Genomic DNA, 15,739 nt, shown 5'->3' on the forward strand with positions numbered 1-15,739 from the left:
ACATTCAATCCCAGCATTTGAGAGAGGTAGGTGGATTTCTGTAAGTTTGAGGCCTGTTTTATAGAGGGTGTCCCAGGACAGCCAAAGCTACAGAGAATCCCTGTCTCAAAAATAATAAAGTAAAATAAAAAAAATTGTCAGTGGGGTGGATAGTTCAGGGGTTAGGGATACTTGGTGTTTCCACAAATCTCAGGCTGTTTCCAGTACCTTCATGGCCGTTGACAAACATCTCTAACTCTGGTTCCAGGGGACCCAACAGCCTCTTCTGGCCTCTGAAGACACCAGGCACGCACAATGCATATAGTGTACACACACACTTTGAGCAAAGGGCTCAAACCATAAAGTTGTCTGATATAGCTATCTAGTTGAGAAGGAATGAAAACTGTGGCAAGCCTATGACTAATTTACTGTTTTGTCTTCACATATTCTATGTGTATGGGGACACATGCTTGCCACAATGCAAGTGTGGAGGGCAGAGGACAACGGTAGTCAGCTCTCCTCCTAGGGTAACAGGGATAGAACTCAGGTTGTTGGGTTTGGGTCAAGCACCCTTACCCCCTGCGCTGCTACATCATCAGCTTCCCTCTATCTATTTAGATGTTTGCAACAGTAAAAGTTAGGAAAGGGGGCTGGACATGTCTTATAACTATTATCCCAGCACCGTGGAGGCAGAAGCAGAAGGATCATATGTTCAAACCAAGCCTGGGCTATATAAGGAAAACCATCTTCAGAAACAAAATGAAGTCCTCAGAACTGGCACCTCACCTCATGAGTGCTAATAGGGAAATAAAGGCGCTGAGGATGTAGATGGTACAATGGGTTGCCTAGAAAGCAGGATACCCTGGGTTTGAATCTTTAAACCATCAGCACCACCACAAAAAAAAAAAAATGTTCCTTACTTATTATAATCCTGAATGTAGTGTTGTAGTGTTAAGACTATGATCAGATCCTTACCTCCCTATCTACCATCTTTATAATTATCTGTATTTTCCAGAAATGCAAAGTTGGAAGTGTCACTGTTCAGAACGATGGGGAGGTACTGAAGAAGCTACCTAGTTCCATTTTAAGATAGGGTCTTATAAAGTCCTGGCTGTCCTGGAACTCAATATGAGGACCAAGTAGGCCTTGAACAGAGATCTGCCTCCCAAATGTTGGGATGAAAGGCTTATGACACTACGCCCTTCACTACCTAGTTTCTTTTCAAGATTCTTATTTATTTTATGTATAAATACACTGTAGAGGCAGAGATGGTTCATGTGCTTGCTGGGAATGGAATTTAGGAACTCTGCCCACTCTGGTTAACCTTGCTCACTCACAGTCCCTGCTTGCTTCCACCCAAAGATTTATTTTATTTATTTTTTTAAAAAGATTTATTTACACCGAGCCATCTCTCCAGCCCCACTACTTAGTTTCTTGTTGCCTTTGTTGCGCAATGGGTCCTGCTTCTGAAGTGTCTCCACCCACACTTGAAGGCCTTTCTATACGGCTCACCCCCACTGCACTTCAGCACACATGGTAGTTAACCACTAAATCTTTATTACAAAAGGAGTTAACTGCTAGAGATGGCCCTCTCCAGTCTTTCTGGGTCCTCTTCCTTCCCAATATATACCTCCAGGGGAGGAGGTCAAAGGGTCCATTATAGAAGAGGTGTCTGGGAGAATGAAATATGGTAATACTTTTTCCAGAGTTCTTCTGAATCCTTGTAGGTGCTGTTGAGAATCTTCTGGTAGAAGAGGCAGGAACTTTAGCACTCATCTCCCACATCCTCCATATCTACGTCCTGGGGAGCCTTTATCTTCTTTTGTCGTTTGGGCTGTGGCTCACTAATCCTGGTTGACTTGGAGGGGACTTCCACTGAACAAAAGGAAAGGAAAGGCAGCATTAAAGATAAAGCACAGGTAAAATCCAGACTTCTTTTTGTGGAACCTCTGAGACCCAGATTTACCTTCCATGGCTGCTTTTTCTTTCTGGGCAAGTCGGATTTGCTGCAAGAGTTTCCTGCGCTTCTTCCCGGATAGCGTGATGTTGGCACGAGCACTGGACCTGAGCAACAGGAAACAACCAAAAAATCCAGGGTGATCTGTACCAACCTAAGCCTCAAAAGTGACCCCAGCTAAGAAAACATTATCTGGCTGGGCAGGGGTGGCGCACGCCTTTAATCCCAGCACTTGGGAGGCAGAGGCAGGCGGATTTGAGTTGGAGGCCAGCCTGGTCTACAGAGTGAGTTCCAGGACAGCCAGGGCTATACAGAGAAACCCTGTCTTGAAAAACCAAAAAAAAAAAAAAGAAAAACGTTATCTGTCTTTTGGGTTGTTTGTTTGTTTGAGAATAGGGCTGACTCTGTAGACCAGGCTAGCCAATGGCAACCTTTCTGTCTCAGTCTCCTGTCACTGGAATTTAAAAGCAGGAAGCATCATGTCCAATTTCTTTAGTTTTTTTATAAGGTTCTGGATTCAAATTACTGAATAGGCTCTAATATCCTCAGTGAACTCTAACACTGAGACTTTTTAACAGTTTGTTTGATTTCAACATGTACCTCACCAATAGTAATAAGCCAGTAACCTGATAATATGCACTTACGTGTGTGGCACTATTTCAAAAATCTATCTTAATGTAGATAATCATTTGTAGGGTTGGAGACAACCTTCCTTGTTTTTTAGTAGAATCCAAACCTAAAAAAAATCCTGTGAGCCCGGCAGTGGTGGCGCACACCTGTAATCCCAGCGCTCTGGGAGTCAGAGGCAGGTGGATTTCTGAGTTCGAGGACAGCCTGGTCTACAGAGTGAGTTCCAGGACAGCCAGGGCTACACAGAGAAACCCTGTCTCAGAAAAAAAAAAAAAACCAAATCCAAAACAACAACAACAAAAATCCTGTGAGCAGCTGGGAGGTGGTGGTGAAGGACTTTAATCCCAGCACTCGGGAGGCAGAGGCAAGTGGATCTCTAAGTTCGAGGCCAGCCTGGTCAACACAGGGAGTTCCAGAACAGCCAAAGCTACAGAGAAACCCTGCTTGAAAAATCCAGACAAAGCAAACAATCAACAAGAGCAACAGAACCCTGTGAGCAATGGTACTGAGAGAGGCTGGTAGTTTGGGAACTAACATAACTGTCAACTAGTTCCTGCATAAACGTGAAAGAGAACAAGAAACTTGGAGACCTTTGGGATGCTCTGAAGCTTGGTAGAAGTGGGCAGGAATGACCAACCGGAGGAGGATAATACTGTACTTACGCCCGCTTCTTGAGGTGGTGCCTCGTAATCAGCCCTTCGTCTATCACAGCCCCGACCACCTGGCGCTTCCGTCGCCGATCCCTGCTTAATACTCTGCGGCGTTTGAACAACTTCTTCTTCAGCTCCTGCGGAAGAAAGAGGTGCGCGTCAACGAAAGGTGGTGCACGCCCACTTAGGATCCCCGGTACATAACAGCCCCAGCGCCCAACTGCTCCTGCTTCCGGAAAGGAAAATGCAGAGAAGCAAAGGGAAACAGACGCAGTTCCCACTCCCACAGTCCAAGTCACCGTCCGGGGACGATTGATCTTTCCTCCCGGAGGTCCCATTGCTACACTCCGAGGCTCACTCCCGGAGCCGCACTTCCGCTCCCCTCACAGGTTCCGCCACGCACAAAAGACCCCGCCCACTGACGCCTCCGGACCAATCGCAGCTTGGAGGCGGGTACCAGGCCTATATAAGGCTGTTCTGCGGTCTCCTGGGCCTTTCCAAGGGTGGCTTCTGTGTAAGTTGTGTTTCTGCTTTTGTTTGCATGGGCATTTGGGATCTACTGGGGACTGGGCCTGATTTTGTAGATCCTCCTTTTCTTGGCGGGGACCGGGCGTGCGGTCCCGCTCCCCGTAATGTACGGAGGTAGAAGAAAGGGCCCCGGCCCTCTCGGCGTCATGTCTTCGGTGCTTGCGGCCTCCCGTTCGTGGGTTCTATCCTCAAACGCCGGAACACCTCTTCTCCGTGCAGAAGTGTAACTAAATTCGGCAGTCCCCTCTGGGTTACTCAACGCTTTTTTTTTTCTCTTTCAGGTCTACATTGCACCCGAAGTAATAGTTAACGTTTTGTTTTTTGTTTTTTTTTTTCTGTTCATTGTTGAACCAATAAAGTCTGTGAACCCTAAGGACCCTGCGTGCGCTTCCTTTTTTTCTGCCACTCGGGATTTGCTGAAAGTGTGGGTGACTATTGTGTAAGCTTTCTGTCCATCTTGTGGGGGACTTAAGATTCCTGCTTTAAAAGTCGACCAGGTGGTGGTGGAGATATGTAGTTGATTTCTATGGTAAATTGCCCCGCTTAGTGGTGCACACGTGCAATCCCAGAAGAAACCTGGGGTAGCACACGCCCTTCCACCATTACCCTTAAGCTGCCTGGCATTTAAACTTAAGGAGGCACAGATTTCTCACTGAGTGTATTGGAAGTAAAACATCTCAATCTTACACAGGCTACTCTGTGGATGTTCTAGGAATGGACTTGTCTCCTGGGGCTAGGACCCACATAACCTGTACAGAATCTGCGGCCCTAGCATCCTTAGGTTCCTTCCAGGGATCCAGGAATACTCTAGCTAAGGATGGTTTGCCTGAGGATTCAAGGACGCCCCTGTTCAGCTGCCTGAGAGGTTCCATTTCGTTTCTTTCAAGCATAAGAGTTGTTCTGCCATTGTATGAGTAGTAGTTGAGAAGTCCAACTACTACTCATGGAGTCCAGGTTTGCACAATTTGTGTCCTGATACATACATCTGGACCTTGAGGGTGATACTGGATTACATGCATGGGGGGCGGTATGGAGGGAGACCGGACACCGTTATTGAATGGGCGCAATAACTGCAGAACTGATGAGATATGTGTGTCCTGTAGCCTAAAGAGCTTTGAGAACAATAATGGAGAGGAAACTGAAGAAGAGAACAATACTTACCCCCAAAGACACTGGGAGGTGGGAAATGGGAATCTTCCATAAATCGGGTTCTATAGATACAGGACCCTGTTGGGTCCCAAATAGGACAAAGACTGGAAGTCTCCTGAACCTCTGTATCCTCAGGAACCCACGAAGCATCTTCTTGGTCTTGATCCCAGCCAAATCCAGTATTAAATGTTCTTAAAGGAGATGTGGGGTCCTGTGGGATCCAGGCCCAACCTGGGAGAAGAGTTATTCTATGAATGTTAAGTATTCTTGATATATTGTTTAATTGATTTGAGACAAGGTCTCTCCATGTAGCCCTGGCTGGTCTTTAATTCAACAGGTCAGGCTAGTGTATATAAATGTTTGCCATACCCATGTCTGCTACATGACAGTGTTAGAAGAAATCCGATCCCCTAGAACTGGAGTTACAGATGGCAGTTAGCTACTACATGGGTGCTAGGAAACAAATCTAGGCCCCACTGTAAGGGTAGCAAGTTCTCTTAGAACTGCTGAGCCTCACTATGTGTGAGAAGAGTTATTCTACCATTATGCTCTACCTTTAATCCAGTACTAGGTCAGTGGAACTAGTCACATTTTTATGAGATCAGGCCCAGCCTGCAGGAGTAGCGTTGGAAGTTTGTGCATATATGGAGCTTGCCTGTTCAGCTAGTCTACCTAAGTGGCTTGCTTGCTCCAGGGATCTCAGCCTGCAATTGCACACTGCAATTGCCAGTAAGCTGTCATGCCCACCTGGTGTTTGTATGGATACCAGGGATCTGAACTCAAGTCCACATCCTTGCAGAGCAAGCACTACCTACTGAGCCATCTCTCTGGCCCTGTTTTCTCCTTTATAAAGGGAAATTCTCTACCTAACTGGTGCAGTTCTGTGACTGGTGCAAAGTAAATGCTCAAAAAAAAAAAAAAAAGACGGGTATGGTGGTGCATGCCTTTAATCCCAGCACTTGGGAGGCAGAGGCAAGCGGATTTCTGAGTTTGAGGCCAGCCTGGTCTAGAGAGTGAGTTTCAGGACAGCCAGGGCTATACAGAGAAACCCTGTCTCAAAAAGCCAAAAAAGGGGAAAAAAAAAAACCCCGAAAACTTTTTATAACAACAGCTGTCCATTCACCTCCAAGATGTTAATTACCTCTAGATAGATACAGGGTAATTACACCACCTTCCTTCTCCAGTAATGAACCATTAAAATATTATTAAACAACAGCAAGACCCAAGCCAAACAAGTTAAATAGTAAATCATGTCTCTAGAACACAAAGGAACAAAAGCAAGTTAAGGCTCTGGGTGAAGCTCATTGGTTGATAAATTACCTAACATGCAAAAGGCCTTGGTTGGTGGGGCTGGTAAAATGGCTTAGCCAGCAAAAGAGCAAGTGAGCCAAAAGTGAGCCAAGTATAACAGTGTTCAATCTCTACGGCCCACGTGGTTGTCTTCTGACATCCAAAGGTAAGGGTTTTGGGTGGTTTTTTGTTTGTTTGTTTGTTTGTTTGTTTGTTTTTTGGTTTTGGTTTTGATTTTTTGACACAGGGTCTCAATGTATAGCTCTGGCTGTTCGGGAACTCTCTATGTGGAAACTCACAAAGATCCTGCCTCTGCCTTGAAGTGCTGGGATTAAAAGTATGCACCACCAATAGCCCAGCTACACACACATTTTTAAAAAATGCTGTAAAGCCTTGGGTTCAATTCTCAAGAATACAAACAAAGAAAAACCAAAACCAAGCACACAAATAGTAGAAAGAGTGTTCTCTCTCTCTCTCTCTCTCTCTCACACACACACACACACACTGTGGAGCAGACACACCTCAGATCTGCCTTGCCTGAAGAGTCTAGATTAAAGGCAGAAGCTAGCTATATGTAAAAATATTTTTTTTCCAAGACAGGGTTTCTCTGTATAGCCCTGGCTGTCCTAGAACTGGATCTGTAGACCAGATTGGCCTCAAACTCAGAGACCTCCCCTATCTCTGCCTCTCAAGTCTTTGGATAAAGGCATGTGCCATCATCACTCTGCTAGATTTTTTTTTAAAGAGATGTCACTCATCCCAAGATCTGAATGGCCCTCTAAACCAGGAAGGGTGCAGAGCCTGCACCTAAGGTTTGTAATAATCTTAAATACTCAGAATGCTGAAGCAAAAGGATTACATGAGTTCAAGGCCAGCCTGGGTTACACAGTGAGCTCCAGGTCAGTCAGTCTGAGGTGCAGAGCGAGCCTGTCTCAAATAAATTAGTTAAATTAAAAAGGACCAGAAACATAGTGAAGCCATACAGTGCCTCTCTAGGATCTCTCTTCAGTGCCTACATAAAGGTACAGACAAACAAACAAGCCAGGCGTGCTGTTAGAGGCTTGTAATCCTACAGTTTGGAAGGCTGAAGCAGGAGGATCTTTAATTCGAGGACTGTTTGTACTATATAGTGAAACTTCTTTGAAAAAAAAAAAAACACACAAAGCACCCTAATTGTCCACTAGTGTTCATCAATGGTAGGTATCAACTGCCTAGACCTCTCTCATGCACTCATGCAGTGTGTATGTGTCTGTGTGTGTCCCCGCCTCACACATGTGTGGTACTAGGATTGGAGCCCAGGGTTCTGTGCATGCTATTATGCACCTTCTGTTTTGTTTTGTTCTTTTTGGATTTGGTTTTTTTGAGACAGGATTTCTTTGTATAGCTCTGGAACTCACTCTGTAGACCAGGCTGGCCTCGAACTCAGAAATCTGCCTGCCTCTGCCTCCCAAGTGCTGGGATTACAGGCACGTGCCGCCACCACCACCCTGCATGCACCTTCTTCCTAAGCCACACCACACCTCCTATGTCTAACATTCCTGGACATCTATTGTGGGTCTGAAATATCCAGATACCCAGGGCTGAGTCAATAGGCCGCCACTTTCACCTGGCTCTTCACTTTGATCCTGGAAGAAAATCTCCGCATCTTCTTCTTCACCATCAGTGAGCACCAGTAATTCCTCATGTGGCCACTGGTGGTCTTCTTGGTCTTCCTCAGTCCCCTCTGAGGCCTCTACCACAATAGAGGGCAGGCGGGGCTTTTGAAACACCTGCGTAAGTACAGCAGGGGTGTTGGGCACAATTCGAAGAAGGCCCTGTCCCAGGACACAGTATAGTAATACTCACCTCAACATCCTGATGACCTTCACATCTTCCAGTATCCTCTCTGTTTCTTGAGAGAGGATTGGCCAACCGAGGACTTTCTGGATGCCATGAAGAGTCTGGGTTATCTCCAGACCAAGGCCCATCCTTGCTGCTCCCTGGCACAAGGGCCATGATGATGACTCTCTAAGAGTGGAGATGGTTGGATTCCAGGTCAAGTACCTGTGCCCAGTGCCCACACAGACTGTGCTTTAATCTTCTTCGGAGGGGCCCCTTAATCACTGCTGAAGAGAGGATGATGGCGTGCTGGGAGATTATGGGCCTCCCTTGGGAGGGAGAAGCCAAAGAGGAGAGACAGAGCTTGGTTTTGTTTACTCTCTGGGACACTGGGGATGGCAGTCAAGGGTGGAGACAAGGGCATCTGGATTAAAGCCCTATAAATAAAGAGCTGTAACGATGGATTTCCTAACTCCTTGTTTACTGGTTTCCTCAAGTGGATTCGGTTTGGGTTTTTGTTGTTGTTTTTGTTGTTGTTATTTTAAATATATGTAATGTCTATTGGTGTTTTCCCTATATAAATATCTGTATGAGGGTGTCAGAAGGTCTAGACCTGGAGTTACAAACAGAACTGGTGTGGGTGCTGAGAAATGAACCCAGATCCTCTAGAACAGCAGCTAGTACTCTCAATGGCTGAGCCATCTTTCCACTCCTGGGTCCATTTATCTGTCATTTAATGAATATTTATGTGACTTTTACTACATTTGCAGGGACCCTTTTTATTACTTTAGAGGTATTTATTCTTATGAGTACAGATGTTTTACCTGCATATATGTCATCTGCCGTGGAGACCAGAAAAAGACACTGGATCCCTTAAGGCAGGAAGGAGTTCATGCACACCATGAGGGTGATGGGAATCAAATCAGATCCTCTTGATATGCAGTCAGTGCTCTTCTAATGTCTTTTTTTTTGGTTTTTGGACTTTTGGATTTTGTTTTTTCGAGACAGGGTTTCTCTGTATAGCCCTGGCTGTCCTGGAATTCACTCTGTAGACCAGGCTGGCCTCGAACTCAGAAATCCACCTGCCTCTGCCTCCCAAGTGCTGGGATAACAGAAGTGCACCACCACTGTCAGTGCTCTTAACCACCCAGCCTTCTCTCCCAACCTGTCAAGAACAAGAATGTATTGTTTGTTGTTTTTCAAGACAATGTTTTACTGTGTATCCCTGATTATCCTGTAACTCACTCTGTAGGCCAGGCTGGCCTTGAACTGAAGAGATCTGTCTCCCTATGCCTCCCAAGTACTCCCTATGACTCCCAAGTATTAGGATTAAAGGTACTTAATCCCACTACCACTCTGCATATCTGCATATCACTTGAATTCTTTAAAATATTCTACATATCAGCTAGGTGCTGGTGGTACTGGCCTTCAGTTGTAGCACCAGAGAAGCAGAGGTTGGCAGACCTCTGAGTCTAAGGTCAGCCTGGTCAACAAAGTGAATTCCAGGACAGTCATGGCTACACAGAAAAACTTTGAAACCCTGTCTCAAAAAAAAAAAAAAAAAAAAAACAGCAAACAAACAAAGAAAAAGTATGTATATACTCAAGCATGGTTAAACTACAAGACATTTATTGTTACAAATATCATTTTTTTAGGCCAGGTAAGTTGGTTCAGCAGGTACATGAACTTGCATGGAAGCAAAGCCCAAAGATTTGACCTTCATCTCTCTAACCTACATAATGTAAGGAAATAAGTCATATTTTTTCAATACAGAAACCGAGACACAAAGAACAAACAAACTTCCTAGAATAACACATCTAGAGAATTTTTTCTTCTCCAGACTATAACTTAGCAAGTTATGAGAAATTACAGCTTTTGTAATTTAAAAACAAAACAAAACCTACCAATGCCAAAGATATACCATGAGGAGAAAAAGGAACCGGTTAGCTGTATACTTAAAGTACACTTAAAGGCACGTGATGGCATATGCTTTTAGTCCCAGCACTCAGAAGGCAGAGGTTGATGAATCTCTGTCAGTTCAAGGCCAACCTGTCTACTTATCAAGTTTCTAGCCAGCCAGTTATATAGTAAAACCCAGGGTTGCATGGTTACATGGTGAGACCCTGTCAACACAGAAAGAAAGAAAACCAATTAGACTGGAGCTGTGATTCTGTGGTAGAGTGATACAAGGTTCTGACATCCATCTGTGGGACTGAGGGAAAAAAATTCTGATTTTGTGGGCAAAGTAGTACAGGCCTGTAACCACAGGGATTCTAGAGATTAGGGCCGGAAGTTGTAAATACAAGGTTTCTCAGACTACAGAACATATGCTCAAGACCAGTGAAGAGAATTAAGAACCTGCGTATTATGACGCCACCTCTGCTGCCGCTGCTGCCAAAGAGGAGCCAGGTTTGTTAACATAAGCTCTAAACTCCAGCTCTCAAGAAGCACAGGCAGGCAAAACTCTGAGACCTCAAGGCTAGCCTAGGCAACATAAAAAGATCTAGGGCAATCAGGACTACAAAGTGAAATCCTACAAGCCCTTAAAAAAAAAAAAAAGAGGGGGTAACCAGATTAAGTAAATATATATATGGTGGTACCAAGCTTGCCTGATACTCTGAAGAGAAAAACAAAAATCTGTTCCCTATCCTGTACACATGGCTTTGAATTGTTTGCCCTAACCCCTGTGTGCCTTATTTGTTTTGTAACAAGGTCTTCCAACGAAGCCCTTATTGGCCTACAAATCAGAATCTTCCAGATTCACCTTAAGTACTGAGATTTCAGGTTTTAGCTGTTATATTATATTGTATACTTAAAACAGTAGTTGAACAGTCCTTTACTGATTTGAAACTTCCAGGAGTTGAAAACTGTCAGCACTTTGTTGGTTTGTTTCTCTTTTGGGACAGGATTTCTTTGTGTAGCCCTAGCTTTCCTGGAACTCTGTAGACCAGGCTGGTCCTGAACTCATTGATTCACCTGCCTCTGCCTTCCAAGACATACATTATCACCTCTCAGAAAAACAAAAAACAAAAAACAAAAAACAAAAAAAACAAAAAAAAAAAAACTGGCAATTGTATTATCCATGCAGCCGAGCACTCTTTGAAGGCCACGGTACTTAGCGCTATTATTTTTTTAATGTGCATTGGTTTTGCTTGCACGTATGTCTGCACGAGAGTGTCAGATGCCCTAGAACTGGATTTTCAGACAGTTGTGAGATCCTGGGAAATTGAACCAAGGTCCTTTAGGGACCTGCCCTCTCTAGCCCAGCTGTTTCTCTATGATTTTAGACCCGGTCCCTCCCCGCCCCTAGGTCGCTCTAGCCCGCTTAGGGAGTGGTGAGATGTCATGGCGCCCTTCTAGGCTGCAGGAGGGAGGAAGCGGACAGCGCCTCGTTTGTAGTGCAGTCAGCCATGGAGGCGGCCCGTAAAGCACTGGTAGCAGTTGCAGTGCTAGGCGCGGGAGCTGGCGTGGGTTCTATTCTGTTTGCTCTTGTGACCCCAGGAGAGCTACAGAAGCAGTCGATGCTGCAGGTAGAAACAACCGGACTTCCCTAGGTGTGCGTGGGAGAGGTCCTGTCTTTTGGCCCAGAATGCAAACATCCTTCTTGCCCGCAGGAGATGCCGGAAAGGGACTCGAGACGCAGGGACGAAGCAGTCAGGACCCAGGAACTGGTGATGGCTACCCTGAAGGACGCCGCGGCCACGAAGGAGAACGTGGCCTGGAGGAGAAACTGGGCAGTTAGCGGCGACCGCAGGTCAGCATGATGTCAGAGCTCGTCCACGGTCGCCGGAACCTGTAAGGCGCCTTTTTTGGTGCTCCGGACATGGAGTCGCGGTTCAGGAGACCCACCAGGACTCTCTCCAAGGCACCGGGAGCTGCGGTTGGGGGAACGCATTAATGAGCACATCGCATGACGAGGACGGATGTGTGAAGCAAAGGAACTAAGTGGATGTCGCAGCTGGACATCTAATGCTTACAGAGCAGTGAGGGTCAGCGTAGTGGGCGCGGAAGACCTAGGCAGCTGCATGTCACCCTCCCCCTGGGGAGTTCTGAAGTCCAATGGTCCTGGTTCAAAGTGGGTCATGTGATCTAAGTTTGCTTCTGCAACTGTCGGTAAAAGACTTTTTCCTAAAGTCTGTTTGTGTTTCTGTGTGTTGTGTGAATGAAAAATGAAAGTCGGAAGTCGCAGAACACTTTGGGAAGACTGTCCTTTTTTTTTTCCTGTCTGTATTTATACACCGTGTCCTGCTCATGGGCAAAGAGCTTTTAACCCACTGAGCCATCTTACCCTTCCTCCACTTCCAAGTATTGTGGAAAAAGGAGTGAAATCCCACAACCACCTCCAAGCTGTAGTCTTCAAATTAGAGTAGTCCTTGAATATCAGGTTTGCAGTGAATACCAACAGAACTTCCGTCCTTTAAGCAAAGTTGGAGAAGGGTCTCTTGACTGTTCCCATGTCTCCTCTAGTTATTATTTACTTTGATTCAAGGCTCTTAAGAGAAGCATACTTACTATTATTGGAACTGCATGTCAATCCAGATCTTTAGTTCAAAGGTAGCATGACACACACTTATAATTCTCGTACTCAGGAAGGTGAGGTAGGAAGATAGCAATTTTAGCCTGGTGGTGGCTTTTTTTTTTTTTTTTTGGTTTTTTTTTTCAAGACAGGGTTTCTCTGTGTAGTCCTGGCTGTCCTGGAACTCACTCTGTAGACCAGGCTGTCCTTGAACTCAGAAATCTGCCTACTGGGGGCTGGAGAGATGGCTCAGCAGGTAAGAGCACTGACTGCTCTTCTGAAGGTCATAAGTTTGAATCCCAGCACCCACATGGTGGCTCACAACCATCCATAAAGAGATCTGACGCCCTCTTCTGGTGTCTGAAGACAGCTACAGTGTGCTTACATATAATAACTCTTTAAAAAAAAAAAAAGAAATCCACCTGCCTCTGCCTCCCAGAGTGCTGGGATTACAGGCGTGTGCCACCACCGCCCGGTGTAGGCACACTCTTTTCATTCTAGCCTTTAATCCCAGCGCTCAGAGGTGGAGACATAGGCACAGAAGTCATGGGTCTCTGTGAGTTAAAGGCCAGCTTGATCTACAGAGCAGAGTTCCAGGACAGCCAAGGATACACAGAGAAACCCTATCTCAAAAAAATAGGGGGAGGGAGTTGTTAAAAATGAAGCAAATTCAAGACAAGCCTGGGCTCCTTTTTAAAAAAAAAGATTTTATTAATATGAGTACACTGTAACTGTCAGACAGCAGAAGAGGGCATCAGATTCGATTACAGATGGCTGTGAGCCACCGTGTAGTTGCTGGGAATTGAACTCAGGACCTCTGGAAGAGCAGTCAGTGCTCTTCACCTCTGAGCCTTCTCTCCAGCCCCCAAGCCTGGGCTTCTACACTGTGAGACCACCTCAAAAGGAAAATAAATACATAATACAAAACCTCTTTGAGCTGAGCATGGATGGTGCACATCCTTAGCCCTGCACTTGGGAGGCAGAAGCAAGCAGGCAGATATCTGTGAGGCCAGCTTGGAAGATAGAAGCAAGCAGACACCTGTGAGGGCAGCTTGGAAGATAGAAGCAAGCAGGCAGATACCTGTGAGGGCAGCTTGGAAGATAGAAGCAAGCAGACACCTGTGAGGCCAGCTTGGAAGATAGAAGCAAGCAGACACCTGTGAGGGCAGCTTGGAAGATAGAAGCAAGCAGACACCTGTGAGGGCAGCTTACTCTTCATGGTGCATTCCAGACTTGCCAGGGTAGTGAAACTGCTCTCGAAAACAACAAACCAGCTGGGCGTGGTGGCGCACACCTGTAATCCCAGCACTCTGGGAGGCAGAGGCAGGCGATTTCTGAGTTCGAGGCCAGCCTGGTCTACAGAGTGAGTTCCAGGACAGCCAGGACTACACAGAGAAGCCCTGTCTTGATAAAAAAAAAAACAAAACCCAAATCCCCCCCCCCCAAAAAAAGAAAACAACAAACCCAGGTCTCAGTCTGTCCATTAAAGATCATAACTAGCTAGGGGGTAGTGGTTGTACGTCCTTAATCCTAGCACTCGGGGCAGAGGCAGGCAGGTAGCTGTGAGCTCAAGGCCAGCCTGATCTACTAAGGGAGTTTCGTGACATCTCAGATTACACAGTGAAACCCTGTCTTGAAAAACAAACAAACAAAACAAAAACTATCTCGAAATGGGTTAAAAAAAAAAGAGCTGAAAATGCAGCATTACATAGTAGCTCTGCCTCAGTCTCATCACTTGGAGTCTGAGTCAGAATTTTAAAGCGACAAAGTTCGTCTCTGGCTGTCCTGGACTAGAGTTGAGATCCTACCACAAAATTCCCACCATTCCTGCAGCTGTGAATGGCTATGAGTAGAGTGCTGGGCTAAGTGATCTACGCCTGAAGACCTAAATCCAATCTCTGGAACCCACGTGGTAGATGGAGAAAACTAACTTGTTTCATCTGACCTCCACAGGCCTAGCTGCACATAAATAATTAAATAAACAAGCCTGGAGTGGTGGCGCACACCTTTATTCCCAGCACTTGGGAGGCAGAGGCAAGTAGATTTCTGAGTTCAAGGCCAGCCTGGTCTACAAAGTGAGTTCCAGGACAGCCAGGGCTACACAGAGAAACCCTGTCTTGAAAAAACCAAAACCAACCAAACAAATGTACCCCCTCCCAGGTTTTCACTATAGTATTATGCTTTCAGTGTCTGAATCCAGTTATAGTATTTTTTGAAAATGTCACCGAGAGCACAACCCGTGGGTACAGGCCTGGTGGCACACAAAAGCCAAGCAAACAAGTCATAGCAACTGGAACTACAGAGATTAACCAGGCCACAAATCTTTTTCTGCTTTGTTACTGAGGATTAAGCCCCAGCACCTTGGGCATGCTAACAACATTACCCATCAATGAGCCCCACCTCTACCCCATATACATATAGATATGTGGATAAATTTATGGATGTTTTCATTGAAGGTTCTTTTTTGTGTTTGTGTAGCCCAGGCTGGCTTTTTTTTTTCCTCTTTGTGTCCTGGAACTCACTCTGTAGACCAGGCTGGCCTCGCTTGAACTCAGAAACCCGCCTGCCTCTGCCTCCTGAGAGCTGGGATCAAAGGCCACCACTGCTCGGCTCCAGGCTGGCTTTAAACTTGAAGCAATCATCTGATCTTAGCCTCTCAAATGCTAGGTAGGATTATAGGCTTGTGCTACTACTCCTAGCTTTATTTATCTATTCTGTAACTTGTAATTTTCAAACAGTTGTAACTGAAAATGTTTGTGGCTACAGATAGGATTTACCTGCTTGAATACTCAGCTAAGATACCCAAAATTGCAAGTCCAATTACTCATAACTTAGAAATGGTATGCTGGTAATTCCAACACTGGGGAAGTAGAAGCAGAAGCAGCAGCAGCAACCCACAAACAGGGTAGGACACACCTTTAATCCCAGCACTTGGGAGACAAAGGCTTAGACTCCACACAAAGTTCCAAGACACCTAGGACTATACATTGAGATCCAGTCTGGAAAAACCAGGGGAACAACAACAACAACAAAATCCAAAGTTCAAAAAGTATATGGCTGCATAGCAGGTCAAAGTGAGTTTGGGATATGTGAGTCTGTTTCATAAAAAAAGTTTCTGTGGTGCAAACCCAGAAGTAAACACCAGAGCTTGTTCTAGCTGCTGGTGTCAGCTCTTATTCACTGTGTATGTGTTTAAGGTAAGCTTTCTGGGTAACCTTGGCT

The 15,739-nt window shown here is 45.5% G+C and overlaps 2 protein-coding genes, 1 long non-coding RNA gene and 1 other non-coding gene across 4 annotated transcripts; 3 read left to right on the forward strand and 1 right to left on the reverse strand.

Moving 5' to 3' along the window:
• Positions 1-1,780: 1,780 nt before the first annotated feature.
• On the reverse strand, positions 1,781-8,178 carry Lbhd1 (LBH domain containing 1). Its single transcript, XM_052190522.1, has 6 exons — positions 8,029-8,178; positions 7,790-7,952; positions 4,906-5,124; positions 3,229-3,353; positions 1,946-2,043; positions 1,781-1,854 (listed from the first exon to the last, which is right to left on the reverse strand). The coding sequence occupies exons 1-6, from the start codon at positions 8,176-8,178 to the stop codon at positions 1,824-1,826; spliced, it is 786 nt and encodes a 261-aa protein (XP_052046482.1). The 3' UTR covers positions 1,781-1,823.
• LOC127691019 (uncharacterized) lies at positions 3,348-4,117 on the forward strand. The gene is made up of 2 exons (XR_007979206.1): positions 3,348-3,730; positions 4,026-4,117. It is a non-coding gene; the product is annotated as an uncharacterized LOC127691019 (long non-coding RNA).
• LOC127676512 (small nucleolar RNA SNORA57) lies at positions 3,803-3,950 on the forward strand. The gene has a single exon (XR_007975985.1). It is a non-coding gene; the product is annotated as a small nucleolar RNA SNORA57 (small nucleolar RNA).
• A 3,131-nt stretch (positions 8,179-11,309) lies between the features above and the next one.
• LOC127690990 (ubiquinol-cytochrome-c reductase complex assembly factor 3) lies at positions 11,310-12,134 on the forward strand. The gene is made up of 2 exons (XM_052190560.1): positions 11,310-11,531; positions 11,616-12,134. Exons 1-2 carry the CDS (start codon positions 11,412-11,414, stop codon positions 11,763-11,765), a joined length of 270 nt encoding a protein of 89 aa, XP_052046520.1. The 5' UTR covers positions 11,310-11,411; the 3' UTR covers positions 11,766-12,134.
• Positions 12,135-15,739: the final 3,605 nt, after the last annotated feature.

The sequence above is a fragment of the Apodemus sylvaticus genome, chromosome 1 (assembly GCF_947179515.1).
Source record: "Apodemus sylvaticus chromosome 1, mApoSyl1.1, whole genome shotgun sequence".
Taxonomy (NCBI): domain Eukaryota; kingdom Metazoa; phylum Chordata; class Mammalia; order Rodentia; family Muridae; genus Apodemus; species Apodemus sylvaticus.

Excerpts from the sequence above, each read along its gene's own strand:
- Lbhd1 (XM_052190522.1), bottom strand. The coding sequence starts at position 8,178 with ATGGCCCTTGTGCCAGGGAGCAGCAAGGATGGGCCTTGGTCTGGAGAT. Across the intron at positions 5,125-7,789 it reads GGATCAAAGTGAAGAGCCAG|GTTGGGCCTGGATCCCACAG; the intron begins GTGAAAGTGGCG and ends CTCTTCTCCCAG. Across the intron at positions 1,855-1,945 it reads AGAAAAAGCAGCCATGGAAG|TGGAAGTCCCCTCCAAGTCA; the intron begins GTAAATCTGGGT and ends CCTTTTGTTCAG.
- LOC127690990 (XM_052190560.1), top strand. The coding sequence starts at position 11,412 with ATGGAGGCGGCCCGTAAAGCACTGGTAGCAGTTGCAGTGCTAGGCGCG. Across the intron at positions 11,532-11,615 it reads AGAAGCAGTCGATGCTGCAG|GAGATGCCGGAAAGGGACTC; the intron begins GTAGAAACAACC and ends TCTTGCCCGCAG.